Raw genomic sequence first — 20,588 nt, forward strand, 5'->3', positions numbered from 1 at the left:
TTCTCCATGGCACTTACCAGCCAACCAGCTACATATCCTACTTACGCGTATTTGGAACACACGTACCAAGACAGCAAGGGCTTCCCGTATTTTGGTACGGGATTCCTAGCACCCAGAAGTGCACCCCAGCATCTAGTGGGTGCTGAACCAGTACTCGCTGAACGAATGGATGAATTAATGAATGGGCAGAATAGTTTGCTTTTGTTTCTTCACAGTCCTGTAACAAGTTGATTTTCTTATTTATGCTCTTAGTGTCGCCTCACTGTCTTGGCGTGCCTCGTACCACACACAGTGCCTTAATGACAGCATGGCTGCCTCTGTGCCCTGCTCTCAAGGCTGACACCCCCAAACTCAGATTCTAATTAGCTCCCTTGTTCCTGAGCTGACTGCTAGGGAAAGCTGGCTCATATGGGGAGGGCAGGCTATGGTGTCACCTTGGGCCACTTCCTCCTTTGTGACCCTACCTTGTCCCTGCCTCTCTCTGCCTCAGCATGCAGCAGGTACACCAGCTACAATAAGCTGTGGTTTCATCATTTCTCAGGATCTCCCTCTCTGGACTGGGAACTCCCTAAGAACAGGGCCTGTAGCTTTTTTGAGTCTTAGGATCTCAAAAGTGACATTTGAATTGGGCCTTGAAGGATGAATGTGAACTTGCTGGGCACTTAGCAGAAATGGCAATAACTAGGTCTAGGTCTGATCCTGAGGACCAGGAAGAAATGGAGACAGTTGGTGCAGACCACTCTTTCTAGGATTTTGTCTGTGAAAGGGAAGAGAGAGAAACACGGTAGCTGGAAGGTAAAGGTTTAGTTTTTAAATCTAGACCCTTTGTAACCCAGGGCCCTCCGTCCCTGTCTCCCAGTCCCTCCTCCTGCACACTCTGTTTCCATCTTGTTCCCTCTTCTCCAGCCAGTTACTTGCAGAACACATGCCTCTGGGCCTTTGTTATTCCTTGGAATGTCCTTATCATCATCATCATCATTATCATCATCATCATCATCGTGAGCTATTATAGTGAGCTATTTACTGAGCTATTTATATGGCCAAGATTCACATGTGTTTACTTATTTGATCACCCAGTGGCCCTATGAGGATTGCACTATGACCATGCCTGTGTTATTCACAAGGAAACTGAGGTACAGGGAGGCTTGGGTGACATTGCTGTAAAGTGGCCGAGCTTCAATTCAACCTAAGTATTCATTTGGGCTCCAGATTCCACAGTCTCACTCCACAGCTATAGGGTGTCTACTTCCCCAAGTCCCAGCCCCCATGTTAAGCTACCCTGGGAAACTTCCCTGAAACTCCTGGTCCAATGTGTGCTCACCTCACTGTGCTCCCTAGTGAGACCTCATACACGCCTCTGCCCTAATCCATCCCTCATAGTGTTTCCGTGGGTGCTGGGTCTGTCTCTCCTGCCAACCGGGAGCCTTTGAGGGCAGAAATGTGTCCTGTTGTCCTTGTGGGGCTCAACGTTTGTGGTTTATCCCTAAGTATCTTCGTGTTCTTTCAAGGTCAGCATGTTTATTCCATTTAAGTACTTCAGGCTCCATTTATGGGCATGTTATTGAACCCGTTTCTGAAAATTCTCCATCTTTGTGTTTTCTACCTCGTATTTCTTTTGATGGTTTGACTTCAGAAGTCCTAAGAATTTTCCCTTTGAATGTAATTCATTATGAAGGAAAAATGAACCATGGTCTGGGTTTATTCTAATTGGAGTATGGCATGCCTGTCACACATGAATGGGTTCGCCAAGCCAGCCCTGAATTTGTTTCCCACTGCCAAGTATCTTAAAGGAAAAAGGGGTTTTCAAGCCAGTTGTGCAAATATTTTTAAAAATCTGATAACTTCCTATCTTGCTCCTTAATAAGTTTAACGGTAAAAGAAAGCCTTCTGGCATCATGTTATTGAATTCCTAAATCTTTAGCTTCGAAGAACTTCACTTGGATTATTAGCAAACATTCATCGACCCCCTTTTCTGTGCCAGGTTGTCCATATATATTATCCCATTATGGCCTCCCAGCCATGCTAGGCAGTAGATAGCATCAGACTGCTTACAGAGGAAGAAACAGAAGCTCAGAAGAGCCAAGTCGCAAGCCCTGTGCCACACAGCTGGGGTTGGGCACCACAGAAATCTGAACCTGGCCAGGTCTCGCTGGTACCCGTTCAAGGGTTGGTCTGCTGAATGCCAGCTGCTTCCTTCCTGTTTCTTAAAGCTGGTCCTGGTGCCAGGACCCTCCACTTTAAATTCTGGGTATAACTGAGCAGCAAACAAGGTCTAGCTTGGCAGGCGAGGCTTGGAGAGTTTGTTCTCTCCTCTTGCAGCCAGACAGACAAAGCAGAACCCAAGCCTGTGTACTGAGTGCCAAGACGTGCATAATCTCCTTGAACTCCTCCATCACTGTCGTCACCATCGTCATTGAGGGGAGAATGGCTGAGGGCTGGTGGCTGTCTTATTTGGTGTTCTCTTGGTGGGTAAATGGAATCCAGATCCAATAATAGAATGGAACTTGGAGAAAAGCTGAGAGGAGAGAAGGGATGGGGGGAGGGGACTTTATATTTGCTGAGGGGCTTTCCTAAGCATATAGGAAGGTAGGCATGTAGGGAGGCAGAAATGCAGCCCTGATTGTCCCCATCGGAGACAGAATGCCCATGTGGTTGGCCCAGAGGAGGAGTTCTCATATTTTATGTTCTAAGCAACCTAACCAAAAGGTTGTCTGCCTCCAGTCCCACAAGATTTTGGAAAGATGATCCTCAAGACTGTTTGAATCCAGACATTAAATAAACAAAACTGCACATTTGTGGGAACAGGGTATTTAGCAGGAGCTTACTATAGGCCAGAGGCTTTAAGGATACGTATTATCTTGTGTAATCACTGCAATAAACCAATGAAGCAGATATTTTAACCCCTCTTTGCAGACATGGAATCTGGGGACCTGGGAAGTTCTTTGTCCAGGTTGCACAGAGGCTGCTGTGGGATTGGAGCTCATGGTTGTTCCAGACCACGGCACCCCACCTACAGCCAGTCCCAAAGCAGAGAGACCTGGTTGTAGCTGGGAGGATGGACATTCAAAGGCCATCATCTTTTAGGACCCACAGACCCCTTTGAGAAAGTGAACAAACTTCTCCCCTTAGACAAATGTACAACCCACCCCAAGGTAAGAGAATTTTAGGGAGACCATGACCCCTTCACACTCATTGTTGACCATAGCTGATGATCACCTGCTCCCCAAGGAGGTTATTCCCTCCAGATCCAGAGAAGTCATGTTTGAATGTTGGTTCCCCTGTCTTTGAACTTGAGTCTCAAGCACCAGGCTGTGGCTATCCTTGGCTCCAATAATGGAAATTGATGAGTAGTCCAAAGCTCTGGCCTGTACTAACTAAAATAACACTAAAATAACATGCTAGGACCTTCCTATTGACTCAGTTCATTTTTATGCAAAAAACAAATAATTCCAGTTTATGTATATATCCCAGAGTCCTCCGAAAGAAAGAAAACCCTGGTGTATGATCTTTGCATAATAGATCATTATCGATTTATTAAATCTTAGTAATCTAGGTTTCAAAGCTTCTTTGAATAATTCTATTTTCACATGTAAATTTGATAACCCTCAAAAAAAAAGGAGGAAAAATTCCAAGGGAAATTACTTATTCTTATTATAAAGCCTAAAGTAGTCCAAAGCTGGGTTTATACACATTAACTGTGATTTTTATCACAGTTAACATATGTTGACCCCCTATTATTTGCTCAGCACATGCAAAATGCTTTAATACACATTATCCCATTTCATTGCTTGCCCACAGCAGCCCCTTGAGGGAGGCAAGGCCATCATTATGACCTCTACGTCACAGAAGAGAAAACTGAGGTCCAGAGAGGCTCTGTGACCTGGCCAAAGTTAAACACCGATAGGTAGTGGCAGAGCCAGGACTGAAGTTCTTTGGGTTCCAGACCACCCTAGTTGCTTATACCTCAAGCAGTGTGTGAAGCAATGTTTCACATGGATGTTTGAAATGAGAACTTGCTGCCTATAATGCAGATTCCAAGAAAGCAATCCTCTGAGTGCATGTAAGTGTCACTTGTACTATAAATTAGGAAACTTTTGTCCTCCCTGACATTCAGGGCTCACTTGTGGAGATGGGTCACCTTTGTCGTGAAGCCCTCTGACCACCACCTCATCCCCTGGAACCTTGAGCTACTTACCACACTAGGTCATGATCATCTGCAGTGAGCTCTCCACAGGTAGTAGTGTTCTGATAAGAGTCAGGGACACTGGGGACATCCGATGAGGGATTGGACCAACATTCATTGCCATGGCAACGGCTACTCAACTTGGCCTCTGACCAAATGTCTCAGCAGGTGAGCAAGCAGGAAGAAGCGAGGATGACTCAGGGCATCCCAGCCTGGGGTGAACAGGAAGATGACTCATCTATTGAGGGAAGGGAGACAGGCAGGAGGCCCGCCTTGGATGTTGGGCATCTCCGTGAAGGTCTTATCTTCCCTGCAAGGCTGAGAGTTTCTGAACTGCAGGGATCAGCTCTCCATCACGTCTCCATCCCACATGGAGCTCCGCACAGGACTAAGGAGTGCCCAGTGAATCTGTATTGTCCACTTAATGCCGAGTTGTGTCCTACGACAGTCCACGGTGTTTTCCAAACTGCTCATCGTGGCCCATTAGCGAGTCATGAGATCATTTTGGGGGCTGCAGACCAGCATTTTTATTAATAAGATAGAAGAGAAGTGAAAAGGGAAAAAATGACAGTGCGTCCTACGTAGTAAGGATCATGAGGTTTTTTTTTTTTTTCATGGAAAACATGCAAAGTATGTATGGGGTGTGCGTGTGTGTGTGTGTGTGTGTGTGTGTGTGTGTGTGTATACACTGGGCTGTGATACAAAAGTTTTTTTTATCCTGAGTCACAATCAAATGTCTGAAAAATAACAGAAAAATTTTAGAAAGACACTTATTTGATCAGTTTCCTGATTGTAAGAATATTACCCATGACCGTTTATTTTCATTGTTCATCCACTTCTTTGGGATTCATCCAAAAATCACCTACTGGCATGGCCTTCTCCGCTGTGTCATCCTGTTAGGTGTGAATGGGAAACACCCAGGAACAAGTGACTGGCTCAGTGTGTCTAGAGTCACTAATTGGGCAACACGGGTCAGAACTGGTGTGTGACTGGTACCACCTCATACCTGCCCATCTGCAAAGCAGGAGTCTTTTGTTTGCTGAGCCTTTGTAGTTCAAGCAGGGTGAGCAGTGGGCTTGAACTGCTGACCTCTGCATTCTGTCTGTCTCCACTCCCCCTACCAGTTGGCTTAAGTCCCTCAGCACCTGTATATTATCACTTGTATCGTTCCCATGTTATTTTCCCATTGGCAGTCTTGTCTCCTTGGTTAGTTTATGCACTATTCGAATATGTCTTCTGCTGCTTTTGTAGCTCCAAAATGCAACCCTCTAACGGGGTTGGGAGTAGAGTAGGCACTCAATAAATGCTTCCTATTTATTGACAACTCCTCATTGTTCAGATCCCTGCTAAGACACCCCTTGATTCCTCCTACAGTAGAGCATGTACTATACGGCTTCATGGTTATGTGCGTTAACGGTCTTCTCCTTCGCTTAGACTATGAGCCCACCGAGAACAGAGAGTGTGTGTATTCTATCCATCACCGAATCCTCAATCCCTAGCACAGCACAATACCTGCCTGCCTTGCCCATTGTGTCCTCAATGATCTGCACTTGGTAGTTGTATCTATTAGTTATCACCAAAACAATGCTGAGTAAAAAAACCCCACACTGCCTCAAAGGCATACCAAATACATGTTTGTTTTTGTGGAGGAGCTTGAAGCTACAGGGAGGTACTAGATCTGTTCCATGTGTCTTCTCACCACCCTTCGATTAGCAGACTAGCAAGGGAATGTTCCACTCACGATGATGGTGGAGGTACAAGAGAGCAAGTTTGGCCATACAAGCACTTTCAGGCCTTCGGTTCCATCATGTCCATTCATATACTTTCTGCCAAAGTAAGTCAGTTCGTCAAGCCCAAAGTCAAGGAGCAAGAAAGCATGCTTTGCATAGGAACTTTTGGGTGGTGAAGGGAGAAGTGAATATTTCTAAATAAGAAACCGAATTAAGTTCTCAAGCTCTTGCTAAATGCTCATGGAACGGAAAAGAAGGGAAGAAATTATTCGATTCCAGGGATTTCCCATAGGTTTTCACCATAAAGTTATAAATGTCCATGGGGACTCTCCTACCTCCTGACATGTATCTCCACAGAGAAAGCCAGAGTTTTGTCTAGCAAATAACAGCCCAACCACCCAGAGTTAAGTTTTCTGGGCAAATAGCGACTGCCAGCAGGCTGCTCAGGGACGCTCAGGGATGGCAGCCGCCTCTGGGAGGGAGAATGGGACAGTGACTGCTGGCTTCTCAAAAGGCATCTCTGAGTGGATAGAAGCCAGGCTGGAGGGGGAAAGAGTGTTCTGTTTTGTGTCCCCTAGCAATGTGTGCACGCAGATGAATACCCACACGTTTGTTAAAATCAGCAGGTCAGGATTCTCAGGAAATGTTTTAAAATAACTAGTCATCACTTCTAAAAGGAGTTCAGAGCCCTGGTCCCCGTGTTGGCTTTGCGGTACCAACTCTGGTGTGGTTTGAGCTTGTGCAAGGCTTTCGCGCGCCCCTCCTCTGCTTAACTGAAAAATGACGGCCTGTTTTCTTTCGTTCTCTCTCCCCACCCACTGCAGGGGTGCTGTGCCTGCCAGACAGCCTGAACCTTCACAGAGACCCTCAGCGGACAAACAAGCCGGGGGAAATGCCCATGTTCAGCCAGTCGGAGTTGAGGACCATCGAGCAGTCCTTGCTGGCCACCCGTGTGGGCAGCATCGCAGAGCTGAGTAAGTGGATGCCGTTCTCTGGCTCTCTCCGTGCCCAAGGTGCCACTGCCCTCAGGACAGTGCTTTGTAACCAACCAGGTGACACCTTTTATTGAGCACATGCTGTGTGCACAAAACGGTACCATGATAGCCGTGGGGAAGGCAAGGGCTCGAGTCAGACAGGCCTGGTAAATTTCCTGGCTTTGTCACTGTCGTAAGTTTTCTGAGCCTCAGTTTCCTTTTCTATAAAATAAAGAAAATAGGGGTGCCTGGGTGTCTCAGTCAGTTAAGTGTCTGACTCTTGATTTCAGCTCAGGTTGTGATCTCAGTTTGTGAGTTTGAGCCCCACATCAGGTTCTGCACTGACAGCCCGGAGCCTGCTTAGGATTCTCTCTCTGTCTCTCTCAACACCCCCCCCCCCCCGCTCCACCTCTCCCTCTCTCTCTGCCCCTCCCCTGCTGGTACTCTCCCTCTCAAAAATAAATAAACTTAGAAAAATTTTTAATAAAAAGTAAAATAAAGAAAAAATAGTACCTAACTTAAAGTATAGTATAGTTGTGATGATTCAATGAGCTAATGCCCATAAGAGAGGGTTTGCCATGGTGGCTGGCACACAGTAAATGGTCTATAAAGGGTGGCTGGTCACTGTCGATTTCCAGTGAGATCCATTTAAAGCGTACGTCCGGGGGATGCCTGGGTGACTCAGTCGGATAAGCGGCTGACTTCGGCTTAGGTCATGATCTCGTGGTTCACTGGTTTGAGCTTTGCATCAGGCTGTCTGCTGTCAGCGCAGAGCCCTCTTCAGATCCTCTGTCTCCCTCTCTCTCTCTGCCCCCCCGCCACACACATACACTCTCTCTCTCTCTCTCTCAAAGATAAATAAACGTTAAAAAAAGAAATTTAGGGGCACCTGGGTGGCGCAGTCGGTTAAGCGTCCGACTTCAGCCAGGTCACGATCTCGCGGTCCGTGAGTTCAAGCCCCGCGTCAGGCTCTGGGCTGATGGCTCAGAGCCTGGAGCCTGTTTCCGATTCTGTGTCTCCCTCTCTCTCTGCCCCTCCCCCGCTCATGCTCTGTCTCTCTCTGTCCCAAAAATAAATAAACATTGAAAAAAAAATTTTTTTTAAAAGAAATTTAAAAAATGTTTATACAAAGCATATGTCAGATCACATCTTTCCTCTGTTCAGAATCTTCCACTGACTTTCCATCAGACCCATAGGAAAAGTTAAAGTAAGCCCTTACAATTGCTTCCGAGCCACGCCACATATCCCTTCTATTCATCCACTCTCCCCCAAGGCCCACCCCAGCCATCCTGGCCCCTTGTTTTCCCGTGAATATAGCAGGCATGCCTCAGGACCTTTGCACTTACTATTCCCTCTTCCTCGACCACTCCCCCACCAGATAGCCATATGGCTAACTCCCTCATTACCTTCAAGTCTCACACAAAATTATGATACCCTGAAGACCCTTATCCTCCTGTATTTTTTGTTTTTTAACAAAAGTTTCACTGAGATAAGTTTGCCTCTTGAAAGTGTGCAATTCAGTGGGTTTTAATAACTCACTAAGGTATACCAACCATCACGACAATCAGTTTTAGAACATCAGTGTTTATCACCCCAACAAGAAACTTGATAACCATTAGCAACCATTGCCTTCTCCCTCCACCTAGCCACACTCTATATTTTTACTCATTTCCTTTTTTAAAATTATTTATCTCTGAATATATTCTTACAGAGAGTAAGTTGAGATATTTATTTTGTTCACTGATGTAATCCCAATGCCAAGAATACTGCCCGGCACATAGTACGCCTTCAAGAAATATGAAGGAGGAGGGATGGAGGGAAAGAGAGGAAGAGAGAGGGAGGGAGGGAGAGAGAGGGAGGGAGGGAGAGAGAGGAGCAGAAAGGCAGAGAGAAGGGAGGGATTGTCAGGAAGGTTGAGTGTCTCCAGTTTGAGCAGTGATCTGCCATGTTTATGCACCCTCTAATTCAGGGCTGTGCTCTTTGAGTCCGGCCATTCAGAACAAAATAATAAAACTGTATTTACTTACGATTCCGTTGATTGCCAAATTACTTGACTGTTGTGTTCCTGATGGGACCAGAGCATTGATCTCAGAAATGCTGGATTATGTCGAAGTATGAGTTGGTGTGAAATTCTAGACAGTTCTGAACCATGAAAGATTCAGGGTCCAGAAGGCAACTTGCACCTCTTCCCAAAGGAATTCCTGTATACACAGGGCAGGCACATAGCTTGCCCCTCCAGAAAGAGAAGTCGTAGCTGATTGAAGCCGTTGTGAGCCCTGTGGTCATTAGGGAGCTGATTTCCTTGCACCTGAATTTGGAAATTGTGCTTGATTCTTATCAGACCCAGAAGTCACAAGATGCCACCAGTCACAGGGTCTCCAGCTACCAGTTGGCTATTGTTCTTAAACTTCTGGGTGCCCCGGACCCTTTTGACAGTCTGGTGAAGCCTGTGGACCCTGCCTCAGAATAATATTTTTAAATGCATGAAATAAGTGGACACATTTACAAAGGAGGCTGATTATATTAAAATTCAGCTACTGAGGGGTGCCTGAGTGGCTCAGTCGGTTAAGCAGCCGACTTCAGCTCAGGTCGTGATCTCACAGCTCGTGAGTTCAAGCCCCACATCAGGCTCTGTGCTGACAGCTCAGAGCCTGGAGCCTGCTCCAGATTCTGTGTCTCCCTCTCTCTCTCTGCCCCTCCCCTGCTCATGCTCTGTCTCTCTTCTCAAAATAATAAACATTAAAAATGAATAAATAAAATTCAGCTCCTAAATCTTTTTAATCAAAATTGCGATGTAGTCATTCTGCACTTTTATTAGCACATTATGTAACAGGATCTAACAACAGTTTTGATGACTCCATTATTTTGAAGCAGTGATGTGTGCGAATGATATTTTGAAATCTTCAATAATTGGAAAGGTATAAGAAAGTGTCTGCATTTTTTTTTTTAATTTTTTTTTTCAATGTTTATTTATTTTTGGGACAGAGAGAGACAAAGCATGAACCGGGGAGGGTCAGAGAGAGAGGGAGACACAGAATTGGAAACAGGCTCCAGGCTCTGAGCCATCAGCCCAGAGCCCGACGCGGGGCTCGAACTCACGGACCGCGAGATCGTGACCTGGACCGCGAGATCGTGACCTGGCTGAAGTCGGACGCTTAACCGACTGCGCCACCCAGGCGCCCCAGAAAGTGTCTGCATTTTAACGGCTCCCCAGAGATTTGGTTGTAGCGGGTCCAAACAGCCCCCAGAGTGGGGTGGTGTCTGTGTGGACATAACCCGGGAAGAGCTCCCTCACTGACTCTGCACTGGCATCCCAAAGGTTTCTCCTGGGATACGTTAAGGATCCCTCTTGGAGTCTAGCTCCTGGGCTCGGGCCCTACCGACTTCTGGCACTCTTCTAAGAAAGGATTTGCTAAATAAATCTGTACTTCACCAAAGCAGGCAGCCTACAGGAGCAGCTGGCCGCATGAACTGTTTTTAAGGACAGTTTGCTCTGTAAACTAGACGCTGTCGTTCTCGTTGAATGTTGACTTTCACATACGAATTGTTGGCATACAAATGGGGTGCTGCTAATTACAAAGGGGTTTTGTACGTTCATTAAGTCAGCCTCACAGAACGTGTGTGCAGAAACACATTGATAAGCCACCTCAGCGACTGGAGGTAATAAAATTGCCTTCTTTTCTGATCTGACTGTAATTTAGAGTGGCTTGCTCTGTGGTCTGAATCAATATAAGCCTTGCTGTCTCTGTGTACATAGAGAGCCGTTCTTCATATTCAGAGATTACTCTACCAGTGTGGATTGTAGAAACTACTGTTTTTATGCAAGGGCGAGATGCAGTGAGTTCGTTCCCAGACATCCCTGCTCTTCTGGAATCAGGCTGCCCAGGGTCAAGGGCAGAGCCCCTACCCATGGCCTTCTCCGTAGTCAGTAATAATAATAGCAGCAGCTGATGTTACTAAACCAGGGAACTATGATAAATCCACATGAGTTATTTCCAGTGTAATGACTGTTGTCCACACTGGCAGGAATGGAGGCAAGAAGAGAATGAGCAACTTGTCTAAGATCAACCATACCCATGAGCTGGAGGGCTTGGGACTGAGCTTTTCTGCCTCGCCTCTAGACTGCCCTCCCTCTGGGAGAAGCCCATTGGATGTTTCTACATGTTACAGGTGCAGTGAGGGCTGTGTTCCAGCTCTGAGGATCTGCCATTTGCTCTGTAGGATGCATCGTGGATGCTCTCCTCTAAACATAATCGGAGGTGCAAAAAGTCACAAAGGATTCTATCCGGATGGGGACCACCCTGCGGGCTGAGACTTCCCCCTATAGCTTCAGACCCTGCCTATAGCTTCAGAGCATCACATTAAAATTCAGAACTTGGTCAGTCAGGATGTCCAGAGCACTTATCTTTGTCCAGCCTATTATGGCTTGGGGCGAAAATACGTCCACTCTTTCTGGAGCACCTACCGTGTGCCAAGTGTCTGGAATAGATTAAAGGTATTCCCATTTCACAGCTAAGAAACTGAGACTTGGAAGGATATGTGTCTTGCCCAAGGCCACATAGCTGGTAAGTGGCAGTGATCATTCAAACCCAGTTTTTTCTTTCTCTGCCTTGATTCACTGTGTTCCAATTCAGCTTCGCATCACCAACACCTAACACATCACTCCTAGTGTGGGAAATCGCTGTCGCATGTCGGTGAATAACGGGATGGCACACAGCGAATGAGTATGTGGAAAAAAGATCTGAAGGAAATGAGGGGAACTCCTGATGAAGGTCCACTCGAATATTAAATATTCTATGGAACTGGATTTTGATCTCAGAGACCTGGAACTAAACCTACGTGTGTCTAAAATATTTGAGCACAAAGCTAAATTAGGATGCTAAGAGACCCCCAAACTAACACAGGCTGGGATTTTTTTTTTAACTTTGAGCCCTAGAAAATTTACACGGTGATGCACTGAACATCACAGTTGACCTAGAGACTGGTGGCAGTTCCTTCAGGCACTCCTTCCCTGAACCGGTGAGCAGATCTGAGGGAATTGGGTCCATCCGGTCTCTCCTAGTAAGGCCATGGGAAAAGCAGAAGTCCTGGATCTTCTTACTTTTGAATCAGCTTGACTCTGCATTTGGCTCCATTCAGTCCCACATTTGTGTCCTCTGAGGTCTTACCTCATTTCTTCTGCCTGATGTCCCAGCCTTAGCCACAAGCTCTCAATGAAACCCCATTGGACAGTCATTAATTACAGTGTTTGCTTTCTGTGGTTTAGAGGGGAGAAAATGAGAGCCTCATTGTAAAATGCCTCTTTTTATTGTCTTTTCACAATAAACTGTGAACTTGTCGCTTCCACTCAATGAGGCAGTCAAAATGGGGCCATTAATTTACAACAGTGAGTAAAAAGAGTTTCTGGGTTATCTCTCCTCAGTATCACTAGAAAGAAAAAAAAGCTCAGTCCTTTTTGCTTGGACAAGAGGGTTTCTCTCCTTGTTTGGAATGTAGCTGGGCTCTTTTCAGAGAGTCGTGCTGCCTCTAGCCCCTGGGGTGCACCTGTGACCCTTTCAGGTAGCAAAGTGGCCAGTGGCCTCTTGGTATTTCTCAAATACTCCACTCCACCACAGGGCCTTTGCACTGCTGCCCCTTCAGCCTGTAAAGCTCTTCCCCTGATATTCACAAAGCTCCTCTGTCACTTTATTCAGACCGCTGCTCAAATGTCACTTCCTCAGAGAGGTCCTCCTGTGACCAGCCGCCTCCCCCTCCCCGACTGCTCTCTATACACTCTTCCTGCTTCAGTTTTCTCCATGGCATTTATTACCACCTGACATACTGTGTGTTTATTTATGTATTTTCTGTCCACGCCACTAAAACTGTAAACCCATGACAGCTGAGAGATTTTTGTTTTAATATCACTATATCCTTAGGGACTGGAACGATGCCTGGCACACAGTAGGACTCACTAAATATTTGATGAATGAATGAGTGAATGAATGGTAAGTTTCCTGCTGAATCCAGAGTTCAGTCTTCTGTTGCATCTAATGACTTGGATTAGACATGGTCTTTTCATTCTTTCATTTTCAAGGGAAGGGGTTTGGGTGAGGCAGGTTAAACAGCAGTTTATGATGCTGGAGAATGCCTCTGTTTTCTCCTCCATGCTGTGTAACATAAGGCAAGTGACTTGGTCACTCTGATCTCTGGTTTTATCATCTATGGAAAAAGGGTGAGGATACTTTCTCTCCCAGGGTTATAGGATGTTTTGAAAACGTACTGTAGTAAGTGACAGCTGAGTGTGGATGAGACAGAGCGGAAGGAAGAAGGTGAAGTTGCTGTCTCCATTGCTGTCTTCTGTTCAAAAGAAGCCTGCCATTGGAATGTATAGCCCTTTGTCCTGGGAGATCACATCTGGCATGCAGGGGGATGGCTAGTGGGAGCTTCTCTGATAACCTGAGTCTGGCAGGTTGCAGCAGCATTTCCCAAGGGTGGGACAGGAGATGATCACAGGTGATACACAAAACACTTTTTATTTTTAATTGCTATGAATTTTTCATGAGCGCTAGAAAAATATTGGTTTTCCATTTATGGCACTGATAGGAAGCTTCCTTTTACAATGAGTGAAAGAATGAGCTAATTTAAAGAAAAACATTAAGTAGATAAATTGTACCTGCAGCCCACAGGTATGAGAGAAGTCCTGATGGTGATTCCCCCATGGCTGACATTTGAGAAACCTGGTTATAAGTGAATTCTGTAAGGTTTCTGGAACCAACTGCAGCTGCCCAAACTTAGAGCAGCTAGTGACACGTGTGTTTGTTATTTTCGGTTCCTGAAGCTGACAGGTGAAGCAGCAGATATGTGCTCTACATACGTGTAGGGTAGTGGTTGAGATGGGGCTAGCGATTGCAGAATACTTGTGCCAATTCCATCTCCCGTGGCCAGACCTCCTCAGAGATGACCTTAGGGCCTCCAGTCAGGAACTAGGCTGATGATGTCAATGGTGATGATAATGATGACGATAATGATGGAAGTGATGGTGATGGTGATGATGGCGATGATGGTAATGGTGACGATGGTGATGGTAATGGTGATGATGGTGGTTGTGTTTATGGTGGTGATGGTGGCGATGATGATGGTAATGGTGATGATGGTGGTGATGGTGGCGATGATGATAGTAATGGTGGTGATGGTGGTGATGATGGTGGTGGTGGTGATGATGGTGATGGTAATGGTGATGATGGTGGTTGTGATTATGGTGGTGATGGTGACGATGATGATGGTGGTGGTGATGGTGGTGGTGGTGATGATGGTGATGGTAATGATGGTGATGGTAGTGGTGATTATGGTGGCGATGATGATGGTAATGGTGGTGTTATGGTGTGGTGATGGTGATGATGATGATGATGACATTAATGATGGAAGTGATGGTGGTGATGAAGATGATGGTAGTAAGAATGATGGTAATGGTGGCGATGATGGTGGTGATGGTGATACGATGATGATGGCGATGGTGATGGTGATAAGAAAAAAGAAATAGTGCTGAATATTTATTAAGCACTTAGGGTATGCTAGACTTCAAGTGTTTTAAGTGATTTATATGCATTACTTCATTTAATATTATAAGGTAGGTACTATTTTTATCTACCCAATAAATCCATTAGTTTATAAAAATCCCCATTTACAGAGAGGTTAAATAACTCACCCAAAGTCATGCAACTAGTTAGTGGCACATTGGAGGCTCAGACTCAGGCAGTCTGAGTCCAGACAGCATGTTTTTAGCCACCACACATCCTGCCGCTCCAGGAACAGGACAATGAATGAAGCACAGTCTCTGCTCTTGAGGCTCAGTAGGGAAAGCATACCGTGCGAACAATTAACCGTGAAACATGACAGAAACAAGTAACATGTCAGACTTTATTAGCAGGTATTGTGGGTACACAGGGGGGATTCTGACTGGGTGCATCCTGGAGAGCTGCATGGAAGAAGTAATACTTGGTCGCAGCTTAAAGGTCTTCAGTAGTTGAGAGAATGAGGGAAAGGGCACTCCAAGGTGAGGAAAGAGGAGCAAAAGCAAGGAACCTGGAAGTGCAGGGCTAGCTAAATGATGCTCAGAGGAGATGGTTAGCCCAACCAAGGTCAGAGGTGCCCCAGCATCTTGGGGAACTAGAAGGGTGGTACAGGGGTCCAAATCATGGACCTTCTCTTCTTCATTCCCTTGTGAGTTTTTTTGTTCTGAACTTTTTCATGAGAGCTTTTGAGAAAGATGTATGGAAAGATGATACTCCAGCCTGACGTAGATGGAAGGTATACGAAAGAAAACATATCACCTTGGTAAGCTTATTATCCTGATAATGCCAAGTCATGCATGCCGTAACTCAAAATTCAGAAACTATAGACAAGTCGGAAGGGAATGCCACCCACAATCCCACTAGACAGAGAAATCTTTGGTCAATATTTTGGAGGTTGTTTGGAGTGTTGGGTTTTTTTTTTTTATGTTTACTCAGTGCAGAGTTTTTAAATAACATAATCCATGGGGGAATGGAAGGGGAAAAAATAGTTTCAACCAGAGAGGGAGGCAAACCATAAGAGACTTGTGAATGCGGAGAACAAACTGAGGGTTGATGGAGGGCGGGGAAAATGGGTGATGGGCATTCAGGAGGGCACTTGTTGGGATGAACACTGGGTGTTGTATGTCAGCGATCACGGGAATCTACCCCCAAAACCAAGAGCACACTGTATACACTGTATATTAGCTAACTTGACAATAAATTTAAAAAATAATAATAATGATGATAAATAAAATATAAATAAATAATATAATCCTGATCTCACAGTATGCAATTGTGAATTTCATTTGTTTCTCAACTTTACTTAACAGGAGTATTTTTTTGTGTGTTATTTCAGTTCTGTGTAAACATTTTTAATGACTGCATCCATTTATTATTTCATCACATGGATGTACCAGAGCTTATTTAACCATGCTGCTATTTTTAAACATACATTTCTTTGTCAAATTTTGGATCCCATAAAGAAGGTTGGGTGAAAATCCTTGTGCATAAAGATTTGCTGCATTTTGGGTTCTAACACTGGGAAGGATTCCCAGAAATGGAATTACTCAATCAGGGCATGGAGCATTCATTAACCGGATTGCCTCGGTATGGACTTGGAGCTGACCACAGCTGCATTGGGCCGTCTCTGGAAGAAGAGTAGGATGTAGGGTGAGGGCACAGGCATTAGAGTCAGATAGACCCAGATTGGACTCTTGTCTCTGCCTCAGTTTCCTTATGTGTAAAATAAGATTTCTCAACCTTGGCATTATTGACATTTGGAGCTAAGTTCTTTGTTGTGGGGACTGTCCTGTCCATTGTAGGATGTTTAGCAGCATCCCTGATCTCTATCCATAGGATACCAAGTATCAGGCCCTTGGGTATGACAACCAAAAATGTCTCCAAACTTTGACAAGTGTCCTCTGGGAGGCAAAATCCCCCCAGCTACAGATTAGTGCTGTAAAACTGGTCTAACATAACGCATGCTTTGCAGAGCACATGAAGATTAGAAACAGTGCCTGTGAGGTGCCTACTCACTGTCCCTGGCCCAATGTAGGTGCTCAGTGAATGGCACCTGTTACTACTGTTCGTAACAATAGTGACAGTGACATTTCCCACGCTGGATGCTACAGAGATGACACCCAGGAGGACACCCAGGATCAGCTTGGAGGCCACACCCAACTCTCAGAGTCTCTGGGTCTTTGGTTCTTTGGCCAAGCACCCAGCAGTTTACTGTTCTCCTTCCAGAGGTTACCATGCATCCTACGATTTAGAAACAGAAATGCTCCTCAGATTTTCCTAATGGGGGCCTTTCTCCCTTCATTTCTTCCCCCCTATTCCCCCCCTGTTGTTTGGAGCCCAGCTTTCCTCCTGAAGGACTGTGAGTGATGTGCTGAGTCAGTTATTGGGGAGCCCAAGTCCTTCCACCTGCACCCCCCCCCGGGAGTGAGGGGGGCCCCTCAGACCCTGCCTCTTAAGTGCAAACTCACTGGAAATCCAGCATCTCTGAAAAGTTCACCCAATAGGTTTTTGTGGGGTTTTTTTAAACTTTTTATTTAAATTTTAGTTAGTTAACATACAGTGCAATATCGGTTTCAGGAGTAGAATTCAGTGGTTCATCACTTACATACAACACCCAGTGCTCCTCACAACAAGTGCCCTTCTTAATTCCCATCACTCATCTAGCCCATATCCCACCCACCTCCCTCCATCAACCCTCAGTTTGTTCTGTATCATTAAGAGTCTCTTGTGGTTTGTTTCCCTCTCTCTTTTTTACCCCTTTCCATATGTTCATCTGTTTTGTTTCTTAAATTCCACATATGAGGGAAATCATATGATATTTGTCTTTCTCTAACAGACATATTTTGCTTAGACTCTAGCTCCATCCATGTTGTTACAAATGGCAGGATTTCATTCTTTTTGATGGCTGGGTTATACTCCAGTGTATATACATACCACAGTCTTCTTTATCCATTCATCAGTTTATGGACATTTGGGCTCTCTCCATAGTTTGGCTATTGTTGATAGTGCTTCTGTAAGCATTGGGGTGCATGTGCCCCTTCGAATCTGTATTTTTACATCCTTTGGGTAAATACCTAATAGTGCAATTGCTGTGTCATAAGATAGTTCTATTTTTAGCTTTTTGAGGAACCTCCATACTGTTTTCCAGAGTGGCTGCACCAGTTTGCATTCCCATCAACAGTGCAAGAGGGTTCCCCTTTCTCCACATCCTCACCAACACTCGTTGTTTCTTGTGTTGTTAATTTTAGCCATTCTGACTGGTATGAGGTGGTATCTCTTCATGGTTTTTATTTGTATTTCCCTGATGTTGAGTGATGCTTAGCATCTTTTCATGTGTCTGTTAGCCATCTGGATGTCTTCTTTGAAAACGTTGTCTATTCATGTCTTTTGCCCATTTCTTCACTGGATTCTTTGTTTTTTGGGGTGTTGAGTTTGATAAGTTCTTTATAGATTTTGGTTCCTAACCCTTTACCAGATATGTCATTTGCAAATATCTTCTCCCGTTCTGTAAGCTGCCTTTCAGTTTTGTTGTTCCCTTCACTATGCAGAAGACTTTTATCTTGATGAGGTCCCAATAGTTCATTTTTGCCTTTGTTCCCCTTTCCTCTGCCTAAATGTGAGACAGGAAGCCATCAAAGTCCCAGAGGAGAACACAGGCAGCAGCCTCTTTGACCTTGGCCATAACAACTTCTTACTAGACACATCACCAGAGGCAACAGAATCACCCAGCAGCTTTTGAGAGTCCCCAGGTAGCATCTCACATATAGCCATCCCTTCCTCCGGCCTTGCTGTGGCTCACTCTGAAATCTTGGCCTCCCATGAATCTGTGTGAAACCTCACACTTTGCCCCTGCCCACAGCTAGGGCCACCTTTAAGGACCCTGACATCACAGCCAAAGGCAGAACTGGGAAGTCTGCAATACTTTCCAAAGCTGCTGGCCATTGACCCTGTCTGCCATGGCCTCTGTGCTTGTCCCCACTCTGTGCCCACCAAGGATGTGGTTACTGACAGATGCCAGTTAAACATGGGCTAAGCTTTTCTGCCAAAATTCTGGGTGTATCCAAGTCAGCCATGATCTCTGGAGCTCCTGATGAGCTAACGGTGAATGAAGACCCCTTCTCTCCTACTATGATGGAGGCAGTGTGATACAGTGGCTAAGAGGCCCAAATCACAGTCGTTTGAAGCTCAGTTCTTTCACTCAGTAGCAGGGTGACTTAGCCAAATGATTTCCCTGGACTCAGCTTCCTCATTTGTAAAATAGATACGCTATCAGGACCTACATCATTGGGTTGTGTGACACCTAAAGGGTATCATGTGTATAAAGCTCTCAGAAGTGTCATGCCCACAGGAGCACTAAATGTCTGTCTGCTGTTGCCCATCAGAGCCTCGTCCTCTGGCCCCAGAGCCCAGCTGCTTGGCTTCTACCCACTTTCACAGCTTTCCAAGAAGAGCTCTTTCAGCTCTGCCATTGCCTGGGCTGGAATTCTGATCTGAGAGACCAGGCTTCTGTTGGTTCCATAACCAGCTTCCTGCCTATACGTTGCTGGTTACTTATGTGCCCCTCCAGGCTCTCTTCCCTTAGGGCAGTTTATCTTCCAAGAGGCTGTGGGGTCATTTATGCGGATTGACCCATCAGCCCCCACACCCTCCTGCAGACCAGTCGGACTCTGAGACCCCCTCAGCTGGAAGCTCTACTCTGTCAGCAGAGGCTGACCAATCTCCTGAGCCCCGGCCCATGGACTCCGCAATGGCATATGTTTTGGGAGACTTGGGATTTAGCCCTCAAACACTTCACCAGAGTTTTTCAAAGGCCACGCCCTGAGGTAGATTCTAGATAAGTGCCTTTATGGAGGGACTATGGTGTAGTGACACAGAACATGAGCCCTGGAGGCCTAGTTGGAGTCACAGACTGCTACTTCCTGAGTGACACCTGGGCCAATTGCCCCTTGCCTTGATTTTCCCATCTCTGAGGTGGGTGTGTGTCCCATATGGTTCTTATATAATGAAACTGGAAAGTGTATAAGTGGCCTGGTAGCAGGTTCTCAATGTATCGTGGTTCCCACTTCTGCTGCCACCTCCATCTACCTCATATCATCCTCCTCATCAGAAAAGTCAACACATTGTCATTGTGCCCAGTCCCACCCTGGACCTGCCATCCTGTTGTTTTCTTCCAGACTCCTGCTCAGCATTGGCCGACTGGGCTCTTACATTGCCAGTGCTTAGAGCCGCCCCTTACGAGACAGACTGACATGACCAGCCTAGAAGCAGGCTTCTGGCTTCCTTTTTCCCTCCCTCCCGAGGAGCATGTTTCTAAAAGATGAAAGGGTAGAGAGAAGAGGGAAGAAGAAGCAGTTAAGGACCTAACTGCACCCCAAACACATGCCTGGGGTGAGCAGCTTTGTAGCATTGATTCCTAATGATGTCAACCCCAGCATGAAGCTGCAAGTCAGGCACTGGGTCAGGGCATGGGCTGGACTGTCCCTGCATGTCCCAGGCACCCACCTTCCCGGTCTCGCCATCCAGAGAGAAGGAAGAGCAGTGAGTCTAAGAGAGCTGCTTATTTGGTGCCAACAGTGTGCCAGGGATTTCCTCATTCTGCGTGTGACCCTCACAACCACCTGATGGGGGCGTATCACTTCCCACCAGAGAGGTTAAGCAACTTGCTGGGCTGTACACAGAGGAGTGGCAGAGCTGGGATTTGAATCCCTTCCCCTGCCTCTTACCTAACTTTGAGCCCTGGTTCTCCATATTTTCCACCTGCAGGTCCCTTTGGGGTCTTCCCTGTCCACCTACTTCTAAAAGAGAATTTCCTTCTCTGACTCTTTTTTTTTTTTTTCAGTTTCTTGGGCATATTTTCCTGCTGTGGGGAATGGATGGAGACAGGAGGGTCAGGCTCTGAGCTAGGCATGGTAAGATGCAGGGGGGAGTAAGGAAGAGACCCCCCACGACTCTCTGTTCAACCCCTGCATCTGCTTGCTGTCCGGATATTAAGCGTAGTGGGTTGTACTCTGGTTAGGTTGACCTGCTAAGGCCTCAGGACTCTGACAACATGGAAGTTTCTTTTCCTCTGAAAACCCCTATAAGAAATAGTGGCCACTTGGAATCTTGTCTCAGGAAGGATTTAGAGGCTACATCTACACTTAGTGCATGA

At 45.9% G+C, this 20,588-nt stretch overlaps 1 protein-coding gene across 9 annotated transcripts in view; it reads left to right on the forward strand.

The window, feature by feature from the left end:
* The window catches only part of BTBD11 (BTB domain containing 11), a 315,613-nt gene that overhangs the window by 175,886 nt on the left and 119,139 nt on the right, over positions 1-20,588 (forward strand). For 8 of the 9 annotated variants that reach the window (XM_045062278.1, XM_045062280.1, XM_045062275.1 and 5 more), the window contains exon 2: positions 6,738-6,887. In XM_045062278.1, coding sequence (XP_044918213.1) covers positions 6,738-6,887 — 150 coding nt within the window. Of the gene's footprint in view, positions 1-3,870; positions 4,061-6,737; positions 6,888-20,588 lie in introns of those variants that run through there. The other variant, XM_045062281.1, reaches the window with a different exon arrangement.

This window comes from Felis catus, chromosome B4 (assembly GCF_018350175.1).
Source record: "Felis catus isolate Fca126 chromosome B4, F.catus_Fca126_mat1.0, whole genome shotgun sequence".
Classification (NCBI taxonomy): Eukaryota; Metazoa; Chordata; class Mammalia; order Carnivora; family Felidae; genus Felis; species Felis catus.